Source organism: Heloderma suspectum, chromosome 1 (genome assembly GCF_057233095.1).
Source record: "Heloderma suspectum isolate Gila_16-S chromosome 1, 16-S_ref, whole genome shotgun sequence".
NCBI classification, from domain to species: Eukaryota; Metazoa; Chordata; class Lepidosauria; order Squamata; family Helodermatidae; genus Heloderma; species Heloderma suspectum.
In genome coordinates this window covers 68,675,322-68,702,151 of record NC_139458.1, presented here as the reverse complement: position 1 = coordinate 68,702,151, position 26,830 = coordinate 68,675,322, and the positions used below count along the sequence as shown (strand labels likewise).

Sequence of the window (26,830 nt, the reverse complement as noted above, 5' to 3'; positions counted from 1 at the left end):
TCTTGGTGCCCGCCAAGGTATTTTCCCCTCCCACTTTAAAAAAAATTAACGTATTTTCTTACTGCTCCAGCTTCTTATTTCCATAAGCTGCTGCCATCTTCATTTCCCATGAATACCTCTGGGTTACATGATGGGGCTAAGAGACATACTTAGGGCGCAATCCTAACTAGATAGGCAGCTGCCTCCAAACTCGGAGGCAACCGCCTATCCAAAGCAGGGCAGGAGAAGCAGGGAGGGGATAGCTCCCTCAGCGCTTCTCCTGCCCTACTTTTTTGGCTAGCCAGCCAATTGCGGCTGTCTAGCTGCGGGAGGAAGAAGCAGAGAAGGAGGCTGCTGTACGACACACTGGATGTGTCGTACTGCAGCTACGCTCTCCCCACCCTGGAACGCCCCCAGCCACACCCTTTTGCGAGTGCGGAGGACGGGGTTGTTCCCTGCTGCCTCGGAGGCAGCGCGGAAGTGGGGGGAGGTCGGTTCCCAGAAAACACCATATCCTATGGCCGTCTAGTCGCTGTCTAGCAGCCATAGGATTGCTCCCTCCGGAAATGAAGATGATGGGCAGCTGCAGACCAATGCTTTCTTCTGCAGCATGCCCAGCCACCAAGGAACAGGGTGGGGGGAAGAAAAAGGCACTGAAAACTGTGCGTTCAAATGAGTTGTTTGGTGTGTTGTGGCTCAGACCTCACCTTTGCCTTGTACAGAGTTGTTTAGGCAGCTTACCTGTTCTTTGAGACTAGCCTCCCGTGGCAGCCATTTTGTGGTTGTGCCCACAACAATTTCTCAAATTGCAAAATGTGCTTACAGGCTCAAAAAGGTTGTTCTAAATCAAGTTGTACCATTTTAACTATATGCCTTCGGAATCATATTGCTTGGAGATAAAACATATCCATGGTAGGGCATATTTTATCTATTGTCCAGTGTCTAGCTTGTTTTAAGCACATAATTGCTTAAGTGTGGGATGAGATGCTTTACTACTAGCACTTACAAGAACCTATAAATTGAGCATATCCAAGAGTCTTTGTTCCAAAAACCTCCCCTTATTCCCAGCATGTAGCTGGGAATGATGGGAGTCGCTGTCCAACACATCTAGATAGCACCAGGTTGAGGAAAGCTACTTTAGGCCCTAAAGTTTAAGGCTGAACTACATGATATGCCGAGTTATCTGTACTTTGTTCCCGAACGGTACTGTCCCCCAAAAGGCATTAAAACACAAAATGCAACCACTGAGGCTGCAATCTAAAGCACAAGACTGGAAGGGAGGGGGTTGTTAACCTTTCCCCATCTGGTGGGTTGGTTGTTGTTGTTAAAAGTTGCCCCTTTCCCAAGTTTATGTGAGAAAGAGAGACTTAACAGAGAGAAACAGAAACAACAGAAAGAACCCTGCCAGAGGTGAAAGAATTAATTGCGACCTGCATGGCTGCATTCCGTAAGAGGGGGAAAACCCAACTAGTGTCACCTTTGGTTTGGCAGTTATTGGTTACAAAGATGGGTAAAAGAATGAAATGTTATCACTCTTTCTGTACACTTATTGGTGAAATTCAGATATTCATCTGCATTAGTGATTGCACATAAAGAATAAAAAATGGCAGCTACTCTGAATTAACAGAATATAAGGGTGTAAATTTGTGCCTGCAGGAAAATTAAGTAAATAAAATACTGAAAAGATTGGTCTCTCTCATAGGCACCACCCTACTTGTTCTAAAATAAAAGTTATTCAGTCCGCTTTAAAGCTATGGAACTGCAAGGGGTACCCCTTTAAAATAGAAGGACAGCAGTAACTGCTGAACGTCTACGAAGAGTGTTGCATGTGTGTGTTTGCACACACGCAAGATGGTTTCAAGCCTACCTACAACTTACCCTCATAGATTCAGAAGCTTCTCCCTCCCCCATATCAGAAACATGGGAGTGGCTATGGTGATTCAACGGTAAAGAGAAGGGAAGGCATTCTGCAGCAGCTCAGAAATAGTCATAAGAACAGCCATGCAAGATCAGATCAAGGTCCTATCTAGTCCAATGCAGTAGCCAACCGGATGCCTATAGGCATCATAAGCAGGATACGAGCGCAACAGCAGCCTTTGGGCATTTCTACACCAGCTGAAAATCCTGCATTTAAAACGGGGCTTTCTGCTTCCGTTTTAAATGCAGGATCACAACTGGCTCCCTTTAAATGCACTTCCTTTCCCCCCTCCCCTTCCCCCCTTCTCCCCGTATCTGAGTCTTCCATTGTCTTTCATTGATCTTGATCTTCTTGCCACTTTTACTCTTTTCATGGTAGAAACTGAAGCAGAACACAACAGAGTAACTGATAGCTCATTATCTGCAATTTAAAAATGGAACACAGGGCATTTAGTGCAGGAGGGTCATGACGTTACATAACGAGCCCACAAACTTCCATAAAGGAGCCATCTCAACCGCAGGATAAAAGCTCCGTGTGAAGGAGCCCTCTCACTCACGTTCCCCAGCAACTGGTATTCACAAGCACATTGGCTGTGATTGTTGTTGTTCAGTCGTGTCCGACTCTTCGTGACCCCATGGACCATAGCACGCCAGGCCTTCCTGTCCTGCGCTCTCTCCCGGAGCGTGCCCAAGTTCATATTCATTGCATTGGTGATGCTATCTAGCCATCTCATCCTCTGCCGTCCCCTTCTCTTTTGCCCTCAGTCTTTCCCAGCATCAGGGTCTTTTCCAGAGAGTTTTCTCTTCGCATTAGGTGGCCAAAATATTGGAGCTTCAGCTTCAGTATCTGTCCTTCCAATGAGCAGTCAGGGTTGATTTCCTTTAGGATGGACTGATTTGACCTCCTTGCAGCCCAGGGCACTCGTAAGAGTCTTCTCCAGCACAACAGTTCGAAAGCATCAATTCTTCGGTGCTCAGCCTTCCTTATAGTCCAGCTCTCACAGCCATACATTACTACTGGGAAAACCATAGCTTTGATTAGACGGACCTTTGTCGGCAAGGTGATGTCTCTGCTTCTTACTATGCTGTCTAGGTTGGCCATAGCTTTCCTCACAAGGAGCAAGCATCTTTTAATTTCATGGCTACAGTCACCGTCTGCGGTGATCTTGGAGCCCAAGAAAGTAAAATCTGTCACTGCTTCCATTTCTTCCCCTTCTATATGCCAGGAAGTGATAGGGCCAGATGCCATGATCTTAGTTTTTTTAATGTTGAGTTTCAAACCAGCTTTTGCACTCTCCTCTTTCACCCTCAACAAGAGGGTCTTTAGATCCTCTTCGCTTTCTGCCATTAGGGTGGTATCGTCTGCATATCGGAGGTTGTTGATAATTCTCCCAGCAATCTTAATTTCGACCTCTGATTCATCCAACCCGGCATTTCTCATGATGTACTCTGCATATAAATTAAATAAGCAGGGTGACAATATGCAGCCTTGTCGTACTCCTTTCCCAATTTTGAACCACTCAGTTGTTCCATGTCTGGTTCTTACTGTTGCTTCTTGACCCTCGCACAGGTTTCTCAGGAGACAGGTAAGGTGGTCTGGTACTCCCATCTCTTTCAGAATTTGCCACAGTTTGTTGTGATCCACACAATCAAAGGCTTTAGCGTAGTCAATGAAGCAAAAATAGACGTTTTTCTGGAATTCTCTTGCTTTCTCCATGATGCAGCGAATGTTGGAGATTTGATCTCTAGTTCCTCTGCCTCTTCGAAACCCAGCTTGTACTTCCGGTAGTTCTCCGTTCGCATACTGCTGAAGCCTAGCTTGTAGGATTTTGAGCATCACCTTGCTGGCATGTGAAATGAGCGCAATTGTGTGGTAGTTTGAACACTCTTTGGAGTTGCCCTTCTTTGGAATTGGAATGTAAACTGACCTTTTCCAGTCCTGTGGCCACTGCTGAGTGTTCCAAATTTGTTGACATATTGAGTGCAGCACTTTAACAGCATCATCTTTTAGGATTTTAAATAGCTCAGCTAGAATACTGTCAACTCCGCTAGCTTTGTTGTTACTAATGCTTCCTAAGGCCCACTTGACTTCACTCTCGAGGATGTCCGGCTCAAGTTCAGTGACCACACTATCATGGCTATCAGGGACATTCAGATCTTTCCTGTATAGTTCTTCTGTGTATTCTTTCCACCTCTTCTTAATCTCATCTGCTTCTGTTAGGTCCCTGCCTTCTTTGTCCTTTATCATGCCCGTCTTTGCACAAAACGTTCCCTTGAGGTCTCCAATTTTCTTGAAGAGATCTCTAGTCTTTCCCATTCTGTTGTTTTCCTCGATTTCTTTGCATTGTTCATTTAAGAAGGCCTTCTTGTCTTTCCTTGCTATTCTCTGGAACTCTGCATTCAGTTGGATATATCTTCCCCTTTCTCCCTTGCTTTTGGCTTCCCTTCTTTCCTCAGCTACTTGTAAAGCCTCATCAGACAGCCACTCTGCTTTCTTGCATTTATTTTTCTTTGGGATGGATTTCGTTGCTGCCTCCTGAACAATGTTACGGACCTCCGTCCATAGTTCCTCAGGCACTCTGTCTATCAGGTCTAATCCCTGAAATCTATTCCTCACCTCCACTGTATATTCATAAGGGATATGACTTAGGTCATATCTGAATGGTTTAGTGGTTTTCCCTACGTTCTTCAATTTAAGCCGAAATTTTGCAAGAATCAGCTCATGGTCTGAGCCACAGTCAGCTCCAGGTCTTGTTTTTACTGACTGTACAGAGCTTCTCCATCTTCGGCTGCAAAGGACATAATCAATCTGATTTCGATATTGACCATCTGGTGATGTCCATGTGTAGAGTCACCTCTTGTGCTGTTGGAAAACAGTGTTTGCTATGACCAGCGTGTTCTCTTGGCAAAACTCTATTAGCTTTTGTCCTGCTTCATTGTGTACACCAAGGCCATGCCTGCCTGTTATCCCGGTGATTTCTTGACTTCCTACTTTAGCATTCCAATCCCCTATGATGAAGAGGACATCTTTTTTGGGTGTTAGTTCTAGAAGGTGTTGTAGGTCTTCATAGAACCAATCAACCTCAGCTTCTTCGGCATCAGTGGTTGGGGCATAGACTTGAATTACTGTGATGTTGAATGGTTTGTCTTGGATTCGTACTGAGATCATTCTATCATTTTTAAGATCGTACCCCAGTACTGCTTTTCCCACCCTTTTGTTGACGATGAGTGCTACTCCATTTCTTCTGAGGGATTCTTGCCCACAGTAGTAGATATGGTCACCTGAATTAAATTCGCCCATGCCTGTCCATTTTAGTTCGCTGATTCCCAAGATGTCGATGTTCAATCTTGCCATCTCATGTTTGACCACCTCCAGCTTACCTTGATTCATTGATCTGACATTCCAGGTTCCTAAACAATACTGTTCTTTACAACATCGGATTTTCTTTTCACCACCAGACACATCCACAGCTAAGTGTCCTTTCGGCTTTGGCCCAGCCGCTTTACTCTTTCTGGCGCTACTTGGAAATTCCCTCTGCTCTTCCCCAGTAGTATATTGGACACATTCTGACCTGAGGGGCTCATCTTCCGGCGTCATATCTTTTCCATGGGGTTTTCTTGGCAAGAATACTGGAGTGGGTTGCCATTTCCTTCTCCAGTGGACCACATTTTGTCAGAACTCTCTGCCATGACCTGTCCATCTTGGGTGGCCCTGCACGGCATAGCTTATGGCTTCACTGAGTTACGCAAGCCCCTTCGCCACAACAAGGCAGTGATCCATGAAGGGGATTGGCTGTGATACTGGAGGTAATATATAGCCATTATGACTAGTAGCCATTGATAGCCTTCCCCATCCTGGTGCTCTCCAGATGTTTTGGGCAGCAACTCCCAGCATTCCTAACCATTGCCCATGCTGGCTGGGGCTGATAGGAGTTGAAGTCCAAAACATCCGGAGGGCAGCAGGTTGGGGAAGGCTGCCTTAGACAAATTCATGGAAGATAAATTAATATGAACTTGTGCACACTCCGGGAGAGAGCGGAGGACAGGAAGACCTGGCGTGCTATGGTCCATGGGATCACGAAGAGTCGGACACGACTGAACGACTGAACACACACACAAAGCCATCCAAGTTCATGGCCCTCACTACATCTTATGGTAGCAAATTCTGCAGTGTGACGATGTGATGTATGAAGAAGTACATCCTTCTATCTGTCTTGAATCTCCCACCACTCAGCTTCATGGGATGATGGCTGCCGGTTCTAATAATCTAAGAAAAATTCCCTTCGCACCATGCATAGTTTTATACACTTCTCTTATGCCCCCCCTTTCCTAATATACAGAACCCCAAACGTTGTAACCTTTCCGCACAAGGGAGCTGCCCCAGCCCCTTGATCATTTTGGTTTCCCTTTCTGCACTCTTCCCAACTCTACGATATCCGTTTTGAGGTACACAGTATCTGTGTACACAGTATCCCAAGTGTGGTCGCACCATAGACCTGTACAAAGGCATTAGAGCATTTGCAGTTTTATTCTCGAGTCCTTTCCTAAGTACCCCCCCCCCACACACACACACACACACACGCGGAATGTGCCTTTCTCACAGCAGCCGCGCACACGGGACCGACGTTTCCGACCCCAAGATCCCTTGCTTTCCGCGCCTTTGTGATTACTGCTCCACATGCTCCAGAGCCGAGTCCCAGCACTCGGAACAGCTCCGGGGTCCCATTTCAGAAGAGGGTCCCTGGTACCTGAGCCCGGAGTGGGAGTGGGAGCCCGGAGGAACAGCACTTCGGGAACCTTCAGAAGCGGACGGCGGGCGCTGCACGAAGCGAGCCAAGGGCCTGGCCGGGCGACCTTCCTTTCAGTGCAACCAAGGGTCAGGCCGCCGTACCTGCTGCTGCTGCTCGTCCAGCCCATTCACCGTATCGTCCACTGGGAGTCCGGCGCTTCCTCGGCGCGGCTGCAACACTCGCCCCAAGAAGCGCCGTCGGGCCCAGGCGGACGCGCCGCTCCTCACCAGCGCAGCCGCCGCCATCCCGCTCTCTCTGCGGCGCGACTGCCGGTCTGGAGGAGACGCCGAAGTCGCGCGGCTGTCTCCGCCACCCCGCTAGGGGGTGGGTGGATGACCGACCAGTGGGAGCGTCGGGAATGGGGCGGAACAGCCAATCGCGGCAGACACGGCCTCCCCCCAGCGCCTTGCTTTCGGGCATACACCCCTCCCCCCGCCGCCTTAGAAGGAAAAGCTCCCAGCATCGACAGATAGGCGACACGGCACGCTGCAGTAGGGATTGGGAGCGGCCTGTGTGGTGACTGTTGCTCCTCTAATACTCTGCCATTCCGGTTGATCAAAGGTTATAGGAGAAGAGATGAGCCTGGGGAATCCAAGCCGATTTCCCACTATCACCGTTAAATTTAAAACATTTGCTGGGTGCCTGGGAGCACTGCCCGTGATGCCAGCTGAACCGTGGTAACAGTGCCAGTCCTATACATGTCAGCTCAGAATTAAGCCCCATTGAGTTCAATAGAGCCAACTCTCACGTAAGCACGCAGAGGACTGCAGCCCAAGAATACTTCGTTGATTCCTTGAAAGAGCTGCCTGCTGTCCTTCAAACAAAAGTGATATTGCATAACGAGAAGTTCAAGAAAACAATGGAGAGGTGGTTGAAGGTGGGTTGAATTATGTCTGAAACATTCAAGGTGCGTGGTCCAAAGGGTTAGGGCTGGACTCTTTATTCTCTATCTTTAAATCTGTGTAATACCAACACAAATCTTCCACTCCAGCTGGGGTAGCACTGCTGCGGTTCCTCCCAGGAGAAGACAAAGGTAAGCATGGGTGGAGAAAGTAAAATGGAAAAGCAAAGCCACATAAGACGCTCTCCTACTGAGACCCCAGAAAGGAACGGGTTGGGAGCTAGGGAATGGCACCAAACAGCAGGAGGCAGAAGAGTAGAGCAGCATTTGGGGGTTTACTTTTGGAGACATTGTCAAGACTTTAGTCATATTTTAGTAGGTCAGATATGGTCGATCTTTTCAGCAAGCTCCCCTCAAAGGCGAAGTACATATTGTAGGCCTCCATGCTCTGGAGCAGGTTTCCCTCCAGCTACTGAACAAAGAAAGGCGCACACATAGCATGGAAGTGGTGGGACTGCAACCATGACGCTGTTTCGTAACAAGGCTCATAGGGCCTCCCCCTCTTGTCCAGACGTGCCAAACTCTCCTGCTACCTCTACCATTGTCTACTGAACTCTTGTTTTCAGATAGAAACTAATCTAGGAAACTGCCTGTAGAATGAATTTAGCACAACTGGTTTCTGCCTCCTCAAATAATGCTTCAGTCAGGCAACTATATCACAAGGGAAACTATCTAGGATGGGGGGCAGGCCTCTAGAGGTATGCAGGAAGAGTCAACAATCCATTTAAGGATAGAAAGAATGGACGTTCACACTTTACAAAACTTGACAAAAAACAGTTATGCACAAGGAAGTGGGCCTAGGGGCAGGCCAGTGCTGTGGCTTGGTAACAGTGGGCCAAATGCAATCTAAATTCAGATGAGCCACAAGTAGAAAAAAAGGACAAAATGCATTCAAGTGGGTGGCTTTGTGACAAAACCATTGAGGCAAGCCACACAGCACAGCAATGCATACACAATATTACAGGCTGTATCAAACACTGGCTGTCTGCCACCAGAATGGAAGTCACTGGCAGAATAGATCCCCCCCCCCCCCAAAGTACCTCTCAATATGCTCCAGAGGGCTGGGACCTCCAGCACAGATTTGAAGGGCAGACAGGAGAGGCAGGGGGGAGAAAAGCAAGGGGGAAGTCCCATTACGTGAGTGGAAGTTGTTCATGCAACTTTAGAGTTGACCCTATCTTGTATTTATATAATGTAGAGATATTGGTGCCATTTTATGGCTGAGGACCACAATGGTACAATAAAGTGACTGCACCAAGCTCAGTCAATGCATCTGTGACACAGAATTCTTAATCAAACCAGTTAAACAGAGAGCATCTATGAGCATATGCAGAGTGCTTTCCCGTCACCACTGAGCAAGCTCAATGTTACTAAAAGACTACATTCCTAGAGGCACAGGTAGACATATGAAAAGGGTTGCCATGGGCTTTGGCCTGCGCAGTGTGGAACAGGGCTGTATTTGATCTCTCCCCGCTCTCCACCGTATGCTCTTCAATGTCTAGAAAAAGCCACCAGTAAGAGTTATCCAGAGATTTAGGCTTCACTATAACCATTATACAGGCATCATACACATCTACATCTCTTTTTCACCAATGAGTCCAAGGGATGGCATGGAACTCCCCTGAACAATTGTCTAGATGTGGTACAGGGATAGGCAAGGGAGAACAAGTTGAAACTTAACCCAGGAAAGTTAAGATACTCTAAGTTGCAAAGTCAGCAGATCTGGATAGTGATGTGAAGCTGATCCTTGATAGGGTTGTGCTTCCTTTAAAAGTCCAGGTAGACAATGTAGGGATGCTCCTGAGCTTACTGTTCTCTAGTGAGTTACAGAGAGCAGCTGTGGCTAGGAGTGCTTTTCACAAGATACACAGCAGCTACAACTGTCTGCACCAATTATCTCCAAACAGGACTACAGCAAAGCACTCTGAAAAATAGGTAGCCACAGCTAAAGATGGATGAAAGTCCCTTACCTGGTCCCGCAGCTGTTTTCGGTAGTGGGGGGGGAGGCGCTCTGTTTCTCCCCCTGAAATTCTTGGCGGGTGGGGAGGCACCCCGCCCCTCCCCGCCGAAATTCTGGCTGGGGGGGGAGGCGCCCCATCCCTCCCTGCTGAAATTCTGGCCGGGGGGGAGCGCCCCGTCTCCCCGGCCGCGAAAGAAAAATGTAAAGTGTAAAAAAAACAACAACAACGTGATAGGCTATGTAAAGATTTACGTAGCCTATCACAGCTAGATTTTCAAAGTCAGCCATGATAGGCTACGTAAATCTTTACGTAGCCTATCACGGCTGATTTGGGGGGGGGGGGGATGCGTATGCAAATGGCAGCGCCCATGGGCGCCGCCATTTGCGTTCCTTATTTGGGCACGGGTAATCTACGTAAAGATTTACGTAGACTACAGCGAAAATAAGGGCAACGCTGCGTTGCCCTTATTTTCGCCGTAGTCTATGTAAATCTTTATGTAGACTACCCGTGCCCAAATAAGGAATGCAAATGGCGGCGCCCATGGGCGCCGCCATTTGCGTATGCACTTTATATTTTTTCCCAAAGTCAGCCGTAATAGGCTACGTAAATCTTTACATAGCCTATCACGTTTTTGTTTTTTTACACTTTACTTGGAAATGGCGGCAGCGGCAGCTGGTTGGAAGACCGGCTGCCGCCGCCACCGGGACCTGCCGCCACGAGGGACACTCGCGCGAGGTAAGTCCCATCCCGGGCGGGGGGGTGTTGGAGAATTTCCCCACCAATTTTGGGGGGCCGAATGCGTTGGCATTCGGCGTCCCGGAGATTCATGGAGAAATTCTCCGACATCCCTAGCCACAGCTAGAACTAAGGCTACCTTAGAAACTAAGGAAGACCACTTTTAGGGTGCATTTAGAATGCCTCCCTACCCCAGATCTACAACAAAACCATGGAAGCTGTGCAGTCTAAACTGCAGTCGCATTATCTGATACTGTTTCAAGTGCTCTAGCTTTTATCATAGCTTAATCACAAGATAAGATTTACCCCAGTGTACTGCCCCTCTTCTGGCCATTATCCGTGCTTAAAAAAGTTATCTGACCAATGGTAAGCTTGCACTATGACACTCATTGACTATACACCTTGTTGATTAATTTTCTTTAGAAGCTAAACTTCATTACTTCACCAGCCTGACTAGAAAGTCACCCTCCCACACACATGCACCTCTTTGCATACTAAAAATTAAATTTCAGGATGTGTATGCACAGGTTATAATTGTATAAACATTCAGCTCTTATGGAAACAAAACCATCCAAGCCTGCAGTACCATAGGGATGAACGCTCTATGAACGTAAAACATTAGTATCAGGACAGTGAAGCCTAACAAAATGCAGAAAGAAGCATTCTAGACAGAACCTTTAAACAGTCCTGAAATTTAAGAGAAACAGATTCTTGAATCCACTCTTTGCTTGAAATCTATTTATCAGATGCAGAACAAGTCCTATTTTTAATTTGATTAAAAAAAGAAAAATAAGGGCATCTTGGAAGCAACATCCATACTGCATTTTATACTCCAGCCCAATAAAGAATCAAAGCAGCACAAGAGTTCCAGTCCTTTCTATGATAAGTTCAAGAGGTCATCTTCCTGATCCAATATCGCAAACAAATCTTCCATTTCTCTATGAAAAGTCTGCTGCTGCTCTAAGAAGTGGGCCCGCTCCTCCTCTACCTGCTTCCATTTAATTCGTGCATACTATCAGGAAAGAAAAGTTGTAGTTAGTACTTTACATTTATTAAAATAACCTGTGTTTTCAGTCAGGAGATGCAAGGCCACTTTCAGAAGTGGCTTGCTTGCACAGGGCCAAGTTGTTATTAGAATAAGCTAACCTTCCCTGACCTGGTACTCTCCAGATATTTTGGACTTCAACTCCCACCATCTCCATCCAGCATGGCCAATAGTCAGGAATGCTGGAAGATTTTGTCCAAAACATCTGGAGGGCACCAGGTTGTGGAAGGCTAGTAAAGGCCTTCCCCTCTTGCCAAATAAAGTCAGAGACTTGTGTATGGGAGTCGTTAGCTTTATGTCCAAGATACGTAGCAGCAAGTGACAGAAAACACACACACACACACACACACACACACACACACACCTACCTGTCAGAGAAGGGAAAGTATGTGGCGTTACTATGCAGATGTGAGATTGAAGATTTGGTGAAAGGTGTCAAACTTTTTAAAAATGCTGTTTCTTGACATAAATTAGGAGAAGGTAAACAGTTCTAGTTTTACCTGAAGGTTCTCTCTTTGCTCTTTAGCCATTTGGATGAACAGTTCAAGATCAGCATTAAGGTTCTCTGACAAGACCTGAAAGGAAAGACAGAGACAGCAGTTTTCTCAAGTTTTAGTTCACAGAGCACAAGCAAAGGGCTGGATGCACCTGATCTCGTCTGATCTCTGAAGTTAAGCAGGGTCAGTCCTGGTTAGTACTTGGATGGGAGACCGCCTGGGAATCAGGCTTCCTGCATTGAGCAGAGGGTTGGACTCGATGGTCTTGTAGGCCCCTTCCAACCCTATGATTCTATGAGATCTATGATTCTATGAGCTTGACCTATTCAAAATGTAGCACCTCAGTTATTAGATACCCATGACTAGTTTACAGAACAAGTTCAGCAAGAACAAACAGGTAGTTGGGGATGGCGAGTGAGTAGGATCAGGCAGGGATAGCCTTACATAGGCAGAGTAAGGCTGCCACCTCAGGCAGCAGATACTGAGGGGGGTGGGGGGAGCAGGGGATGATGGTGGATAGCTTGCCCTGCACCACCTAAGCCAGCTTGCTGCCCTCAAGAGCAGTGGAGGACACCCTTCAACTGCCAGTGTTGAAGTAAGCCTGAGCTACCAGTCCAGTTGGCTTCTGTACATGAAATGAGGGTCACCATCTTGTCCTTTGCTTCAGGCAGAAAAACGGCTTGGGCCAGCCCTGGGATCAGGTTACTAATTTCCTGGGGAAAAGCAGACCAATTTACTCTCACCGTTATCTCAGTCTGTTTCTTCTTCCTCTCATCTTCTTCTCCCCAAATATTTTCACCTGTAACTGATTTTCAATTGTTTCATTACATTTCAGAGCCAGATCCAAACATTTCCCCCTCAATTAAGTAGAAGCATAGCCTCCAGTGCCACACTTTTTAAAAAGCCAAGCAATTTTGGGGATTGCTGTGTCATCTGTCCTTGGTAAACCATCCTAAAGCATCAGTTTCAGACTAGCATCACACGATTCAGAGGGTGATCACATAGGGAGGCACCACAGCTCATTGGGAGAGCACATGCCTTACATGCATATGGTTCAACCCCCGACATCTCCAGTTAAAAGAGCAGCAAATGCTTTCCCCCTAGGCTTCAGAAAGTTGCTGCCTGTCAGTAGATAACCCTGGGCTAAATTAACCAATGGCTCAACTCAGGATTATGGTCCTTCTATATGTTCATTCTAGTTTTGAACCTCTACTGAAACCCAGCTCATATCACTTTTTGCACATTCCCCCGTGCATACACTAAGGTACATCGCAGTATGGGACCACCCCTTGTTCCCAGCTTCACCACACCCTATGGGCTGTGTCCCGAATAATCACCATTCAGTTGGGATACTTGAAAAGGAGCACCTGCAAGTGTACGCTTGCAGGTGTTCCATGCAATCAGGATCTCTGATCATGCAGGGCTCCCAACAGGCCCTCCATGCTACCTACTTCTGTCCACCTCAGTCCACGGGTTCAAGCATTGCTAAATGCGTACACTGAAAAAGCTCAAGTTATTGCAGAAACAATCATCTGAGGAGTTTCAGGTCCATTTAAAAGTCTACGGAAAGGTTTGCGGAGGAAAAAAATCATCAGTGGAAATAAGAGTATATAACAGGTATGTACACCAGAGAGCATGAGAATGGACTCTATTTAATATCTACCTGGGTCACAATTCCTGGCTTCCAAGATCAAAATGCAGCTTTCCTGAAATTTCTTCAGCTGCTGGTTTTCTTTTTCCAGACTATCACACTGCTCCTTCATATCCTTCATATCTTTCTGCACGTACAAACAGCAAGACACATTAAAGAGAGCACCTATTTCTATTTGACCTTTTGTAAGGAGTGCAAAGAAGCTCCCTTGCCTAGTGGGGAGGAATGCAGAACTGCACAATAGAGGGAAGCAAGTCCCATTTTGGGGTGGGGGGGACTTGGGATGACTTTTCTAGTGGACCTTTGATATGAGCAATCATTAACTGTATTTTTGCAAACTGATTTCTTTGATTGTCTTTTTGAAACCTATTAAAGCTGGTAACACATTTCGATAACCTCACGGCTTTGAGAAGTAGTTTGGGTACACACACTGTGGACCAATGCGTGCATACACATCATATAGCTGTGATCTTGCAGTATTGTGGGAGAGACTATTGTTTTATTTCTAAGGTTGTATTAGTCGCCTTATAGCTAATAGTGGTCAGGGTGATAGACAATAAAAACACAAATAAAATCCACATAGGTCATATTAAACAATTAAACATTAAAAACAATCAATTAGGACAGCAATTAAAAGCAGCAGAGACTAGAACAAGCACCACAAGAAAATCAACAACATAGCAGCAGAAACAGAGTATTACAAGGCCTGAGAATATTAAAAAGGTCTTTGCCTCACGTCGAAAAGATAACAAAGTAGGCACTAGGCAGACCTCTCTGGGGAGGATATGTTCTAACTGGGAGACTTTACTGAAGAGACCCATTCCCGAGTAGCCACCCACTGCATGCTAGGGCACTTGGAGCAGGGTCCCCAGGGATGATCTCAGGTAGGAATAGACAGGAAGGGGCACTCCTTCAGATACTATGGTCTCAAGCCATGAAAGACTTTATAGATTAACACCAACACTTTGAACTGGGCCCAGAAACAAACCACTGCAAAGCTGTACCATTCACAACCAACCCAGACAGTCTCTCCAGTAGGATACCATGGTTGATGGTGTCAAAAGCCACTGAGAGGTCCAGGAGAATCAACAGGGCTGCACTCCCCTAGCAAAGGTCATCCCATGGAGTGAGCAAGGCAGCTTCAGTTCCCAAACCCCGACTGAAATGGATCTCGAAAATCAGTTTCATCCAAAAGTGTCTGAATTTGATCTGCCACCAGTCACTTGAATACCTTGTCCCAAGGAACCTATGGTCTCTTCTCCACTGTCCCATTAAGCTAGCTGCCTGTAAACCTTCTCAGCGAAGACCATGTCACTTGTGTTCAGTACAGCACTTAGCACCCTGACAGAAGTAAACATTCCACAGTACTAGAATCAGCTGTTGCAGTGTTACAACATAGTCAAAAGACACCTACATACGTGGAAAATGTAACTGTGGTCTTGCTGAACTTATTTTAAAACAGGCTTGTGGTCAAATGACATATTGGGATGGCATATGATCCCCTTGAAAGCAGTTCCAGTTTGGCATTCTTGTACTAACAGCAATAACGCTGTATTTTGGTTACTCTGATTAACCGAAACAGCACATACAGAAGAAAGACTGGCTTGTACTTGCGACATATTCATCCAAGGGTGCTACCCAAGTTTTTATTGTGCAATCACACTTGTTCGTTCATGGAATGTTATGGGGGGTCCAGACATAGCAGTCTTCAATTTGTAGCCCTCCTGTGTTTTCCCAGTACTACCTCCATCTTTTTTTCTTACTAGAAAAAATCAATTATGGAAGACAGAAGAGCTGAAAAATGCCTTTTGATTGTTAGTGCTAGGAGGCCTCTGTCTGGAAGCAGACCCAGATGTGGGTCTGAAAAAGCTCAATATGCTGCATATGGTAGATCTTATGATAACCCAAACCAAGTTTTCTCCCTACCTGTATTCCTGCCAACTTTACACTCAGTTCGCATTTAACAGTCTCCAACAGCTTGTTCTTGTTCCTGAGCTCTGCCTCCCGTCTGTATCTGTTCATAGGGCTATAGGATCAAACATGTCAGCAATGCATCATGGATGGCAGGTGTGTTTGCATGTAACATTCAGACCAAGAACCCTTGCTATGGTATGAAGAGAAAGAGATGAATGTATAGAATTGTGGCTTCAGTTATTCCCCGCATAGGACTGTATCCAATGTTAGTCCTACTTAAAAGTAGACCGATTGAAATGAATGGGACTTAAGTTAGACTAAAATTGGATACAACCCACTGGATCCTAATCAAGAACCACACCTATCTGACCAACCTATGCCAACAGTGAACTGGTTTGCACATAATGCTAACCCATGGTTTGTTGCCCTACTCTAGATATGTCTGGCAGACAATAAACCAAACCATTGTTTCTCAGTCCCTGGGTTGTTTCTCAGTCCCTGGGTTGTTTCTCAGTCCCTGGGTTGTTTCTCAGTCCCTGGGTTGTTTCTCCTCTTCTTTGCCAGCTCCCTCCCTGTATCCCACATTTCTTTGCAGCACTGTACTTACTGGCAGGTAGAGCGGCTTGGGTTTTTTTTACCACTCTTGCCACCGCCTCTGTGGCCTGGTGAAACAACCCATGAACAACCCAAGCTTCTGAGTTCACACGTAACAACCACCCAAGGTTTAAACAACCCAGAGTTCATAACCCACAACAACCCATGGGTTCTCTTTCTGGGTTGTTAGTGGTTAACAAACTATAGTTTATTAGCATGGCTGAGTTTGCACATCAGGCAACCCAGTATTCAACAACTGATACCATGGATTAGCCTAATGTGTGAACCCAGCCAGTCTCTACTTGCTACTCTGGGAGTTGCTGTATACACCGACAGCAGGTATGCAGTCTAAATGACCTGGATGCTGCAGTACCAGTCTGAGAGATCCAGACTGTATGGCTGTATGGTGGCTTAATGTTTGTTCTACATTATGCAATTGTTTAAAATATATTTAATAATGTCTGTATAAGATTACTAGTTCCCCTCTACTCAGCACTGGTTAGGCCTCATCTGGAGTACTGTGTCCAGTTCTGGGCACCATATTTAAGAAGGATGCAGACAAACTGGAGAGGGTTCAGAGGAGGGCAACAAAGATGATCAGAGGACTGGAAACAAAGCCCTGTGAAGAGAGACTGAAAGAACTGGGCATGTTTAGGCTTGAGAAGAGAAGACTGAGGGGAGATATGACAGCGCTCTTCAAGTACTTGAAAGGTTGTCACAGAGAGGAAAGCCAGGATCTCTTCTCGATCATCCCAGAGTGCAGGACACGGAATAATGGGCTCAAGTTACAGGAAGCCAGATTCCGGCTGAACATCAGGAGAAACTTCCTGACTGTCAGAGCGATATGACAATGGAACCAATTCCCTGGGGAGGTGGTGGGCTCTCCCACACTGGAGGCATTCAAGATGAGGCTGGACAGCCATCTGTCAGGGATGCTCTGACTAGGATTCCTGCATTGAGCAGGGGGTTGGACTCGATGGCCTTGTAGGCCCCTTTGTTGTTACTGTCCAGTCGTTAAGTCGTGTCCGACTCTTCATGACCCCATGGACCACAGCACACCAGGCCCTCCTGTCCTCCGCTCTCTCCCGGATTGTGCTCAGGTTCATATTCATTGCATCGGTGTGTAGGCTCCTTACAACCCTACTATTCTATGATTGTAATTTAATAACTTGATTTTAACTAAATCAATTCATGTAAGAAATCTTGCTGTGAAAAGTGAGAAAAGGAATAAGCAGAAGCAGGTAGCAAGTTTTGTGTGCCAGCACTCACGTTCGTGCAGTTGCTGTCACTGCTTTCTTAGGTGGCGGAGGTGCTACTTTCTTAGCCGACTTCATGAGCCTTAATAAGAGTAGAATAAATAGATATAACTATTTTCAAAACCAAACCAAGTATCAGCATTTAAAACAATAGCTTGATTCTCAGAGCATTTTAATTTTTTAGAAGACCAGCTATTGCATACCACCTGGAATATTTCAACAGCTTAGAATATAGCAAGTTCACAGGTAAGAGTTAAATTTGTTGTTAAACATTGAGGACTATATATTCTGTTTGTTTATTAGAAATATTGTACCCTAGCTTTCCATGAAAAAAAATGCTCAAGGCAGCTTACAAATCTAACCATGTTAAAAACCAATAATAAGTTACAAAATAAACAATGAGAGAGCACCAACAGGAAAAAAAGAGTCAACAGGTAAAGCCCTTCTATTAACATGCCAGGAAGACTAAAACTAACAGCTAGCGAGGCCAGATATATTTGCACAGCAGTGGAAGGCCTCCATTAGTAGGGAGTCCTGAAGTCCAGGCAGGGCCATGAAGAAGACTCTCTCCCACATCCCAACCAAGCGCTCCCCAGATGTTGGTGGGACACTGAATAGAGCCTCCATAGAAGCTCTCAGTGGTAAAAATACATGTTACCTTTGATTTGTGTCTTTGAAGGGAACACATAAAAGAACATTTGCACCCAAAGTAAATTCTGGATCTTTTAGGGGCTCCAGGTCAATAATTTGCTTCAGACCTTGCTTTTTTGGATGAAGCTCTGTATCTGCAAACAAGGCACGTATTTAAAAACAAAGGCATATTTGATCATCAAAGCTGTTAACCACAACTCAGTTCTAAAGAGAGGGGTTGAAGATGAGAAGGCAACCTGAAGGAAGTGCATGTCAGTAACCGAAATGAGACAAAATAAGAGAGCAAGACAACATTTTAGTTTTAGCAAGGCAAAGAAGTGAATGAAGTTTAAAACAGTCAAATAAAAAGGCTAGGGTTTTGCAGTGCATAATCAAGGGAAGACAAAATAACTGAATAACTTTGAAATGGATCTGAAGAAAAGGGAAATTTAATGGAAAAGAAGGAACAGAAGAAGAATGAAGACAAACCGGAAGGTTGGGGGTTTAGGCCAGGGATTTGCAGAAGGTAGATCCACTGGTAGATTTCTGGGTAAATTGCAGTAGATAGCAAGGATTTCCAACTCCCCACTATTTAATAACAGCAGCACCGACAAAATGAAACCCCACTGCCCTAAATTATAGTGCTGAAATGAAGGTGACTTGGGGTAACCAGGAGTGGATGTGTGTGTGGAAGGTCTGCAAGCTCTACTCAGGTGTGCTACTCCACAAACGCCACACACACAAAAATTGGGCTCATAATTCTTTAATTCTAAGCATATGGCTATGCTGGCTAGGGCTGCTGAAAGTTGCAGTCCAACATCTGGAGGCCCACACATTCCCCATCCCTGTTTTAATTTTATATTAACTAAGTTATTATTTTAAATCTTTCTCCCAAGCTCCCTGCCTTTCTCGGTTTACCTGCGTGAAGGTTTGATTAAGAAAAAGCAGGAGAAATCCCCACTGTTTCTTCCCTTCTCCAAATCTCAACTGAGAAGTCTCTGCCTCTTCCGTAAGCCCACTGACAAGAGCAGGGGCCTCAGAAAAGGTATGGGGATTCCTCTCAGCTGCATGGAGATTTGGGTAAGAAACACAGGAGGAATCTCTCCCACTGCTTCCTGTCTTACCCAACCCTCCTTATAGGTGTAAGAAGCCTCCACACCACCACTCTTCCAAGTCTCCTGGGCTTGTCGAGTTCTATCACTTGGAGTGGTGCAGTTTGGTGAAAGAAAGGAAGAGCAGGAGAAACGTCTCTTTTTCATGTCTTCCCTATACCACAGAGCAAATGTGATAAATCTGTGCCTCTCCCTCTTGAAGTGGTCTATTCAAAGGTTCTATAACATAGGAAAAAATACATTATCCAGTACTGATATGGTAATTAGCTTAGGGTGCAATACTATGCATATTTAGACAGAAAAATGTCCCGCAACTCCCAGATTCCCCAGCCAGCCAAGCTTGCGGGGGTATGCTGGGAGTTGTGGGACTTTTTCTGTCTAAACATGCATAGGATTGCACCTTTAACAGGTTAACAGACCTTTGGGCATACTGATCACTTTGGGCTGTTGGAAATTGTAGACAGGGATCCTGGACTTCTCATTCTCCATGATATTTGAAGCCTAAAAAAGACAGGAAAGTACTGCAAGTAACCAACTGCTACAGCAGCACAGAATGCATACAGTCCAAAGGCTAGAAGGAGGTAATCCCAGGCACAATGAACAAACCAAGCCAGAGGAAAACACACAGCCCTATAACTTCTAGCAGGGGAAGTGAAACCAGAATCCTATCACGTTTTTGTTTTGTTTTTTAAAGGACAGCTTGAGTTATAGCTTGGATATCATAGCACAGATTATTCAAGAAGCGCTACAATACCCTTCACCCCTTTTTGGAAGCAAGCAGTGCATTCTGGTCCAGTTGAAGTTTTTAAATAATTTTCAACAACAGCCTCCCATAAAGCACTTTGCAGGGGCCTACTCTCAAGGTGATGAAGCGTAGATGAGAGTTATGAGGTTCCCATCTGACAGAAACGGGTGTGGAGAACTCAGATTATTACAGTTCGAATAATTAAGGGTCCCCGTATGAAAAACTTCTCGTACTGTGCTGATGCTTGAAAAGTTAGTGCTTTTTTCATGGTCTGGGGGGGGGGGGGAACCACTCTTCTTCCGCTCTGGCCCAGTTTGAGGAAATAAACGTGTGTTTTTCTTTTTAAATAAATCTTTACCACCACCCCACCCATTGCCCCCCGATATATTGGACTACAGCGCCTATCACCCCCTTGGCCATGCTGGCTGGGGATGATGAGATCTGTAGTCCAACACATCTGGAGAATAGCGGGTTGGGGAAGGCGCGTTAACCAAGAACTCAACTACCTCTGACTATATGCAGAGACCTCAAAGACTGCAACACACAACCGTCCCCGTCTACCTAAGTTCAGGAGCAATGACTTCTAACCACACTTGAGCCCCGGAACACCTGACTTGTGAAGCAAAGTGCTAAGAGCCCGCTCTCCTCACCTTTGCACCACCAACCAACTCGCCCACAAAGACGTCGTTCAACAGCTCAGTCCCGCCACCGTTTGAAATGGAAAAAAGGCGTCTCCGCCCACCGCGACGCAGGCCGAGAGCAGCCAGTCAAGGAAAGGATTCAACGCGCAGGCGCTAGAGAGCCGACGCCCACCCTCCCGCGCTTCAAACAACCTTCTTCCGCCAGGCGTAGTGGCGCGTGCGCAGAATTGAAAATGAAGCCCACGTCCATACCAAGGCGAGCGTTCCCCACGTCGTTCCGCAGGGAGCTGTTTAGACAGCGCTGAGGCTTCATTTAGACTAGAGCCAGAACGGGATATTTCAGCGGTCACGTCTTTGCTGCTGTTAGGAAGTGCTGTTCTGCGATTCAACAAGGTGTACTGAGGCTGTGTTTTATATGTATGTATGTATGCATGTGTTGTTGTTCAGTCGTTAAGTCATGTCCGACTCTTCGTGACCCCATGGACCATAGCACGCCAGGCCTTCCTGTCCTGCGCTCTCTCCCGGAGCGTGCTCAAGTTCATATTCATTGCATCCGTGATGCTATCTAGCCATCTCATCCTCTGCCGTCCCCTTCTCCTTTTGCCTTCAGTCTTTCCCAGCATCAGGGTCTTTTCCAGGGAGTTTTCTCTTCGCATTAGGTGGCCAAAATATTGGAGCTTCAGCTTCAGTATCTGTCCTTCCAATGAGCAGTCAGGGTTGATTTCCTTTAGGATGGACTGATTGGACCTCCTTGCAGTCCAGGGGACTCGTAAGAGTCTTCTCCAGCACCACAGTTCGAAAGCATCAATTCTTCGGCGCTCAGCCTTCCTTATAGTCCAGCTCTCACAGCCATACATTACTACTGGGAAAACCATAGCTTTGATTAGACGGACCTTTGTCGGCAAGGTGATGTCTCTGCTTCTTACTATGCTGTCTAGGTTGGCCATAGCTTTCCTCCCAAGGAGCAAGCGTCTTTTAATTTCATGGCTGCATTCACCATCTGCGGTGATCTTGGAGCCCAAGAAAATAAAATCTGTCACTGCTTCCATTTCTTCCCCTTCTATATGCCAGGAAGTGATGGGGCCAGGTGTGTGTGTGTGAATGAGAGAAGTAAGTCCTACAGGGTTTACTTCCAAGTAAGCCTGCATTGAATAGTAGTATACTGTGGAATCCTTGGTTAAGGCTGCCGTATTCCAACCTGAACCAACGTATGGGGTTTTGTTCCTTTTTAATCATGCAAGCTTTAATGGCTCTTAGGAAGGCAGACATTCCAGAGGTGTAGCTGCTTCCATCAAAGTGCTTTAGTAATGAAAGAAAGAACCTGTGCTGAAATCGGCCCTGCTATTTAAAGACACAGCGCCTGTGCCTCAGATGCAGGATAGCAAGTGGGTGTAACTAATGAAGCTTTAGTTCTGGCATTGGCACTCCCAGCCTGACATTTAGAATCGTAGAATAGTAGGGTTGGAAGGGGCCTACAAGGCCATCGAGTCCAACCCCCTGCTCAGTGCAGGAATCCTAGTCAGAGCATCCCTGACAGATAGCTGTCCAGCCTCGTCTTGAATGTCTCCAGTGTGGAAGAGCCCACCACCTCCCTAGGTCCTTGGTTCCATTGTTGTATTGCTCTAACAGTCCGGAAGGTTTTCCTGATGTTCAGCCGGAATCTGGCTTCCTGTAACTTGAGCCCATTATTCTGTGTGCTGCACTCTGGGATGATCAAGAAGAGATGCTGGCCTTCCTCTCTGTGACAGCCTTTCAAATACTTGAAGAGCGCTATCATATCTCCCCTCAGTCTTCTCTTCTCAAGGCTAAACATGCCCAGTTCTTTCAGTCTCTCCTCAGAGGGCTTTGTTTCCAGTCCCCTGATAATCTTTGTTGCCTTCCTCTGAACCCTCTCCAGTTTGTCTGCATCCTTTTTAAAATGTGGTGCCCAGAACTGGACATGGTACTCCAGATAAGGCCTAACCAATGCTGAGTAGAGGGGAACTAGTACTTCCCAGGTTTTGGAAGCTATGCTTCTATTAATGCAGCCCAAAAGAGCATTTGCCTTTTTTGCAGCCACATCACATTGTTGGCTCATATTCAGCTTGTGATCGACAACAATTCCAAGATCCTTCTTGCTTGTAGTGTTGTTGAGCCATATATCCCCTATCTTGTAACTGTGCATTTGGTTTCTTTTTCCTAGGTGCAGAGCTTGGCATTTGTCCCTGTTCAATTTCATTTTGTTTTCTGCCCAGAGCTCCAGTCTATCAAGATCACTTTGAATTTTGTTTCTGTCTTCCAAGGTATTAGCTATCCTGCCCAATTCTGTGTCATCTGCAATTTTTATCCGCATTCCCTGCACCACCTCCTCCAAGCCATTAATAAAAATGTTGAAGAGCACTGGGCCCACGACTGAGCCTGCTCGTTACCTCTCCCCAGTTTGAGAAGATCCCATTGATAAGCACTCTTTGAGTCCGATTCTGTAGCCAACTGTGGATCCACCGGATCGTTGTTTCATCTAGCCCACTTTGAGCTAGTTTGCTCATCAGGATATCATGGGGCACTTTGTTGAAAGCTTTGCTGAAGTCGAGGTATATTATGCCTACAGCATTCCCACAGTCCACAAGGGAGGTTACTTGATCAAAAAATGAGATCAGATTTGTCTGGCAGGATTTGTTCTTGACAAATCCATGTTGGCTTCGAGTAATCACTGCATTGTTTTCAAGGTGCTTACAGATGGATTGCTTTATAATCTGCTCCAGAATTTAGCAATACCAGCTATTCCCTCTCCCCAGTAGTTATGGGGGAGCATCACCTGTTGACTTTCAGTCTGTCACGCAACTGTTTAAGGAGCATAGGGTAGGTGGGGGATGTTGGGAACCTGACTATATACTGCTGTACGTTGATTTTTCACCTTCTTACTTTCCTGACATGACAGTCGTGTAAAGCTTGGTGCCTGCCAGAGACTCCCAAAACAAGCATTTAGGACACAGTCATGTATATGTAGGACATTTTCCTGTCTAAACAACTTCCTATGCTATGCTGGCTAGGGAATGCTGGGAGCTGTAGGACTTTTTTCTGTCTAAAAATTTAGGATTTAATTTAAATTTTAAATTTAAAAATTTAGGACCTAAAATTTAGATTTATGATTGCACACTTCAGCTTCCACTAGCAATAGTATTTGGCCCAGGGTATATGACATGAGTGGAGGCTGGTGGCTCCCATGTCAGTGGGGTGGTGAATCTGCCTCTGGGTTTCAATCAGGAAAGGGAGCTCTAAGGGAGCTTTCCAAGGCATCCTTTAGAGTTCTGTCTGAAACCCAGAGCGGATTCACTGCCCCACAGATATCGGAGCTACCAGCCCCCACTGTATGGCATATGAAGTTTTTATTTCTTCACAGACTCTAAAATTTAGAGGCAAAAAATTCTAGCAGGATTAGTTTGTTGCAATAAAAACATCAAATTGTTAGTGCAGAGGTTCTCAAACTCTTCTTTTTCATGAACTATTTAAAAATCCTGGGTTTCCTGGTGGGCCACTGAATAATTTTCTTAAAATAAAAAAAAAACAAGGCAGCCATGTTGACCGTAAAAATATTCCAAAATCCATGTTGCTACAATACCTTTACCAGGCCAACCAAAAGATAACCCTCCCAAATTGTGCAAGGTTTCGAGTTCTTGCTAGGTTGTCTCTTTGGCATAATTACATTAGCCTTTCTGGAGGGGCAGCTGTGTTAGTCTGTTGGAACAAAAGCAACAAAGAGTCTTGTGACACCTTAAAGACTAACACATTTATTGTGGCATCGGCTTTTGTGGATACTGGTCACTTTGTTAGATACATCAGTGTCCACGAAAGCTTCTGCCACGATAAATGTGTTAGTGCCACAAGACTCTTTGTTATAATTAGATTTTGATTCTGTTCTAACTTCTCAGCTTAGAGTAGGTTACAGCAATTCACACAGCTCAGTCCTCTGCATATTTCTTCTGAGGTGGTTCAGTGGACTTACTCCTGAGTAAGTTTGCCTCCAACTATATTATATTTTGATGTGAAGAATGGTAAGGCTATTCCCTCTCTAGTGACCTGCCATTTTGAAACTTTTTTTTTTTTACTATGTGGAGGATTTATATCCTTTCCTTCTTTTGTGCCTTATGATGTACCTCCAGCCAGTTTTTTAAGTGGCTAAAAAGAAACTCAGTTATTATTTCTCACCATCAAATCAAGGCAGTATTTCATACAGCAGTGTTATTTTTCCCTTCCAGGGTCTATTACATGCATAGGAAAGATGAAAAATTACCATTTGTTTTTCTCATTTTGCAGTGCAATCCTATACATGCCTACTCAGAAGGTGCTGTTGAGAGTGCTATTGTGCTCATGTCTTGCTTGTGGGTTTCCCAGTGGCTTCTGGTTGGCCACTGTGGGACCAGAATGCTGGACTAGATCGGGCTTTGGTCTGATCCAGCACAGCTGCTCTTATGTTCTTAGAAGTAAGCCCCATTCAGTTCAGTGGGACTTACTCCCCGCTAAGTGTGTATAGAACTGCAACCAATGGGGCTTATGTCTGAGTAGACATGTATAGGATTGCATTGCTAGTGATGTCATAGCACACCATAGTTCTTTAGTTTCTTCAGCAACTAGACAGCTAGAAATGTACTTTTAAAGTAGCTCAATCTCTTCTGGTTTTACTACTAATCCCACACCAAGCCAAATTATGTTGTCAGTACAGTATGTTGTACATCTGTAATCCAGTATAATGTTAAAGGTGACATTAAAGACAGAAGCTTAGTTTTTATGCTCCTGGAATGTAACCTTGGCCAATTCCAAGGATGAAGAACAGTATAAGCAGACAGATGAGTGCAAGAGTTGGGTTGATGTATTATTAATATGGTAAAGGAAATTCTCTGAAATGAAATACTGTAAAGGAAATCTTGCTTCCTGTCTCTTTTCTAATTTGTTTCAATAGGAAAAGATGTTAGGCAAGAAGTAAGATTTCCTTTATGGTATTTTATTTCAGAGAATTTCTATACTGCTTTTCATTAAAAAAATAATAATCCCAAAGTGGTTTACAAGATAAAATATAAGAAGTTTACAAGATAAAATCAGGATAAAATATAATAAAACCAATCATCAAAACAACGATAACAACCATAACATCTCGTTAAAATAACCAGGGGTAGCTGACAATGCTGGCTGTTGGGGAAATGCCTAAGCAAACCAGTGTGTCTTCAGTTGTTGGCGGAAGCACTCCACCCTAGGAGCCCACCTGATCTCAACGGGGGAGATCATTCCACATGGTGGGTGATACGATTCAGAAGGCCTCCTCTGCACCATGGCCAAATGACCCTCAGCATGGTAGGCTGCCGTCAGTACATTATCAATGTCAGTCCTCCTCCTGCACAGGTCTGCTTTGCACTATCAGACTGGCCCGCCTTACAAAGTTGTTGCAAGAGCTATTGAGAAAATGTATGTGAACACCCAGAAATATCACTCCCTGGATGCTTAATAGTACTTAAATAGTGACGGGGGTGGGGTGGTAAAAGCACTGAGAGAGCTCAGGATCAGTGTGTGTGTGGGGGCTCTTTATGTATGAAGAATGTAAATCACACTATTAATTCTGAAAGCTAAAAACACCCCAAACCTCAGTTTAAGAAACATCGTGTTTATTTGTTATGCCAGGATATCATTTAAACAGGCAGATGCAATAAATCTTTGAGGTGGTTGAAATGGGAGGGGTGTGACATGGCCAGTAGAGGAAAAAGGTTTCACAGTTCTATAGATATGCATTGCAAACCAAAAAATCTATGTACAGCTTTGAATGCCCAACATGAAAACTAGCAGCTAAGGTGAAACACAAATTACACATGTCAGAGAAAGAAAACGTTACAAGAAAAGGTATGTGATGAATTTTAAGCACACTGTTGTTGGGTGTGGGGAATCCACCTTCCAATTTAGAGACAAATTATACTGTATAAAAGAGAGGAGGGGAGAGTAACAGCGACATTTATTTTTAAAGAACCACTGTTCACTCCTCTCTAAAAATGAACAAGAGATTCCCCTGCCCCCGCCACCTGAATATAATTTCCTTAAGGAGATTTGCATGATTGATGGTAAAAAAAAGTTTCAACTAAAATACACTTTTTGTGTCAAGTCAACAATGTTCAGTCAGTCTGTTACAAGATCACAGTGACTCATCCCACCAAATACTTTTTAGTATAAGGTTTCCCTCTGCCTTTAAATATCTACTGAGTCATTTATTCCTCTAATTGTTGTGACTCTCCATTGATTCCAAAACAGAATGACAAGCAACTCTTGATAATCCTATCCTATCACATCATTGAGAATATGGCACTGACAACTGGGTAGGCAGTTGAACAGCTGACACTGCATTAACTTTGGCTTTCCTAATCCATATCAGATTTCCTGGCTTTGTAAAAATGTGTCTTTTCCACTTCTGTAACAATGCAGTTTGCTCTCATTTTGACAAAGGGA

General features: G+C 45.1%; 2 protein-coding genes across 5 annotated transcripts in view; both read right to left on the bottom strand.

The window, feature by feature from the left end:
- The window catches only part of IVD (isovaleryl-CoA dehydrogenase), a 43,113-nt gene extending 36,119 nt beyond the window's left edge, over nucleotides 1–6,994 (bottom strand). For 3 of the 4 annotated variants that reach the window (XR_014789329.1, XM_084845274.1, XM_084845287.1), the window contains exon 1: nucleotides 6,788–6,994. Coding sequence is in view for 2 of the 4 variants with exons in the window: in XM_084845274.1 (XP_084701400.1) it covers nucleotides 6,788–6,931 (144 nt within the window). In the remaining 2 variants the exon portion in view is untranslated. Of the gene's footprint in view, nucleotides 1–6,644 lie in introns of all 4 variants that reach the window. The other variant, XM_084845295.1, reaches the window with a different exon arrangement.
- Nucleotides 6,995–10,786: 3,792 nt separating this feature from the next.
- On the bottom strand, nucleotides 10,787–20,417 carry KNSTRN (kinetochore localized astrin (SPAG5) binding protein). The gene is made up of 9 exons (XM_084845262.1): nucleotides 20,378–20,417; nucleotides 19,402–19,483; nucleotides 17,899–18,025; nucleotides 17,254–17,322; nucleotides 15,403–15,502; nucleotides 13,489–13,603; nucleotides 12,569–12,630; nucleotides 11,829–11,903; nucleotides 10,787–11,295 (listed from the first exon to the last, which is right to left on the bottom strand). The coding sequence occupies exons 2-9, from the start codon at nucleotides 19,469–19,471 to the stop codon at nucleotides 11,161–11,163; spliced, it is 753 nt and encodes a 250-aa protein (XP_084701388.1). The 5' UTR covers nucleotides 19,472–19,483; nucleotides 20,378–20,417; the 3' UTR covers nucleotides 10,787–11,160.
- Nucleotides 20,418–26,830: the final 6,413 nt, after the last annotated feature.

Coding starts and splice junctions, on each gene's coding strand:
- KNSTRN (XM_084845262.1), bottom strand. CDS start 19,471: ATGGAGAATGAGAAGTCCAGGATCCCTGTCTACAATTTCCAACAGCCC. Junction 18,026..19,401: donor AGTGATCAGTATGCCCAAAG/GTCTGTTAACCT, acceptor CCTTGTTTGCAG/ATACAGAGCTTCATCCAAAA. Junction 11,904..12,568: donor AGAAACAGACTGAGATAACG/GTGAGAGTAAAT, acceptor CTTTCCTTTCAG/GTCTTGTCAGAGAACCTTAA.